Below are 2,380 nucleotides of genomic sequence, written 5' to 3'. Positions count from 1 at the left end.
ACACTGGAAAGGCCAAAATATCCCTACCTATACAGAATGGTATACAGCACTTTCAGAGACCACCTCTTACGAAAGACTCATTCACAAAATAAATGGCCAGTTTGAGGCATATCAGAGTATATGGGAATCGTTCTTAAAACTAGAGGAGCGATTCAAATAACAGGAGTCTAAAATAAATAGATACAATGTGTGTGTACATATATTTTTTTTCCCCTTTGCTTTAGCTCTGACTGGTTGAGAGGGGGAGTATGGGAGGATTGGGAGGGGTTTAGGGGAGAAAATGTTAAAAGCTAAGTCCTTCTCTGTATAATTACCTAATGTTGTATTCTTTACAGTGCCGATATTGTTAATATTGATATCACTGTACGTTTCATTGTTGAAGGATTTAATAAACATTGAAAAATNTTTTTTTTTCTTTCGAAAAAAATTTATTGGCACTTTGGACAGTTTACATGGCATTTCACATTTATACAGAAATTATCTTTTCAAAGACTAAAATACAATTTATCACATCATTTACAACTAAAAGAAGATAAGAACAAGGATGTTAAAACCAGACTCCATGCTAAAAGGTTGAGCAGGACCGGGGTGACTCTTTAAAAAATTCTGGGCCATCCCGTCCTTCCAAACAGCGCTTGGTGCCCAGAGGAGAAAACCTCCCCTGCTGCTCCTTCCCTCCTTCCTCACCCGGAGGGCCAGGCCGCCGCTGCCGGGACCTCTGTCCGTGGAGCTCCGGCTCCTTCGTCCATGAAGGCGCAGGCGATGCTTCTTTGTGGCTGTGTCCTTGGCGCGCCACCTGCAGCTCTGATGGTACTTCTTCTTGCTGCCGCCATTCGGATCACAGCCACAGGGGGCATCTGCCTGCGCCTGCTTACCAGCAAGTTTCTGGAGGTCCATATGGCGTCTTTGATGGTGGCAAGGGTGAGCCACATCTCTGTGAAGTCTTTCTTCTCCATTTTCTGGTGGCTCACCCCGTACAGCACTAGCTGTGCGTCGAGGACCTCCCTTGCTGGCAAGTATGGGAATTGCAAGGAGCCGGCCTCTGCCCACAGGTCCCTGGCAGCGCTGCACTCCCACAGCAGGTGCCTCACCGACTCCGGCGCGCCACAACCGGGTCGGGGGCAGATGGAGGTCGCCGACATGCCGCGGGAGTGCATAACGGCTCTGACCGGGAGGATCTCATGGGCCCCCAACCAGGACAGGTCCTGGAGTCTGTTCGGAAGGACGGGATGGCTCGCGTTGCGCCAAACTGCGGTGGCGTCTCCACGCAGGAGGCCGCGCACTGGAGTCGCTGGTTCCCGGTCCTGCACAACAGAGATAATAAAACGATGGTTGGTTAAAATCCCGATCTCCTCTCCTTCCAGTTTAAAATGCTGTAAAAATTTCTGTATAAAAGCGTATGCTGGTGGGAGATTAAAAGCTACTGGGGTTCTAAAATCACTCTTTAAAAGTTTCAGTTTTCGTAGGTATGACCCAAACCAGAATCTATTTATTGCATTTGTTTTAGGGTTGTTAAAAATGTTCATGGCTTGTTTAAAATGAGTGCTAATATAAAAGCTGCCTAAAAACAGGTACAGGTCTGGGACTCCTTTTCCTCCTTTTTCTTTGGGTTTCATCATAGTATCGCGTTTTAATCTTTCCCATTTGGAGTCCCAGATAAAATAAAAAATGTCCCTTTGCAGCTCTAAAAACACTCTCCTAGAAGGAATAAAAACAGAACTGGTTAGTAAAAACACGGGTAAAATCACTGCTTTCACTATTAAAATCTTTCCTTCTATAGTTAAATTTCTCATTGACCAATATCCTAGTTTTTGTTTTACTTTTCGTGTTATTTCTGTCCAGTTTGTTTTTCCTTCGCCATTTTTATCAAATTTAACTCCTAAAATTTTCTGTTCTTCTTGGGTCACCTGAAACTGAAGTCCTGTTTTTTTCATCTTCTTTCCATGGTCCGTAGAATTGTGCTTTTGTTTTTTCTCTGTTTAATTTTGAGCCTGACGCTTTACCGAACCATTCTGTTAATTTAAAAACTCTATCTACTGATAAAAGATCTGTACATAAAATGTTAAAATCATCCATATATAAAAGACATTTGGCCACCTGCCCTCCACTCCCCGGTATAGTTACACCTGAGATCAGTGGGTCCCTTCTCAAGATCTGCGCGAGCGGCTCGACGCAGGTCACGTAGAGAAGGGCGGATAACGGACAACCCTGACGGACACCGCAGTTCACTTTCACTGCTTTTGTCAGAAACCCGTTAACCATGAATCTGCTGGAGATGTCTCGGTACAGCAGTCCCACCCACGCTACGAACCTCCCAGGAAAACCCATTTTTTGCAGTTCCTGGAAGAGGTACTGGTGCGAGACCCGATCAAAAGCTTTT

General features: G+C 45.0%; 1 protein-coding gene across 1 annotated transcript; it reads right to left on the bottom strand.

The window, feature by feature from the left end:
- Positions 1–602: 602 nt before the first annotated feature.
- Positions 603–1,823, bottom strand: LOC106935185 (uncharacterized; the record flags this gene model as incomplete). The annotated part of the gene is made up of 1 exon (XM_015015537.1): positions 603–1,823. A coding segment is annotated over one exon (1,140 nt), but the record flags the coding sequence as incomplete, so codon positions are not given.
- Positions 1,824–2,380: the final 557 nt, after the last annotated feature.

The sequence above is a fragment of the Poecilia latipinna genome, unplaced genomic scaffold (genome assembly GCF_001443285.1).
Source record: "Poecilia latipinna isolate Pla-1442-1.1 unplaced genomic scaffold, P_latipinna-1.0 Scaffold1924, whole genome shotgun sequence".
Taxonomy (NCBI): Eukaryota; Metazoa; Chordata; class Actinopteri; order Cyprinodontiformes; family Poeciliidae; genus Poecilia; species Poecilia latipinna.
Note: the sequence above shows the minus strand (reverse complement) of the source record. Positions and strands in the feature narration are given on the sequence as shown.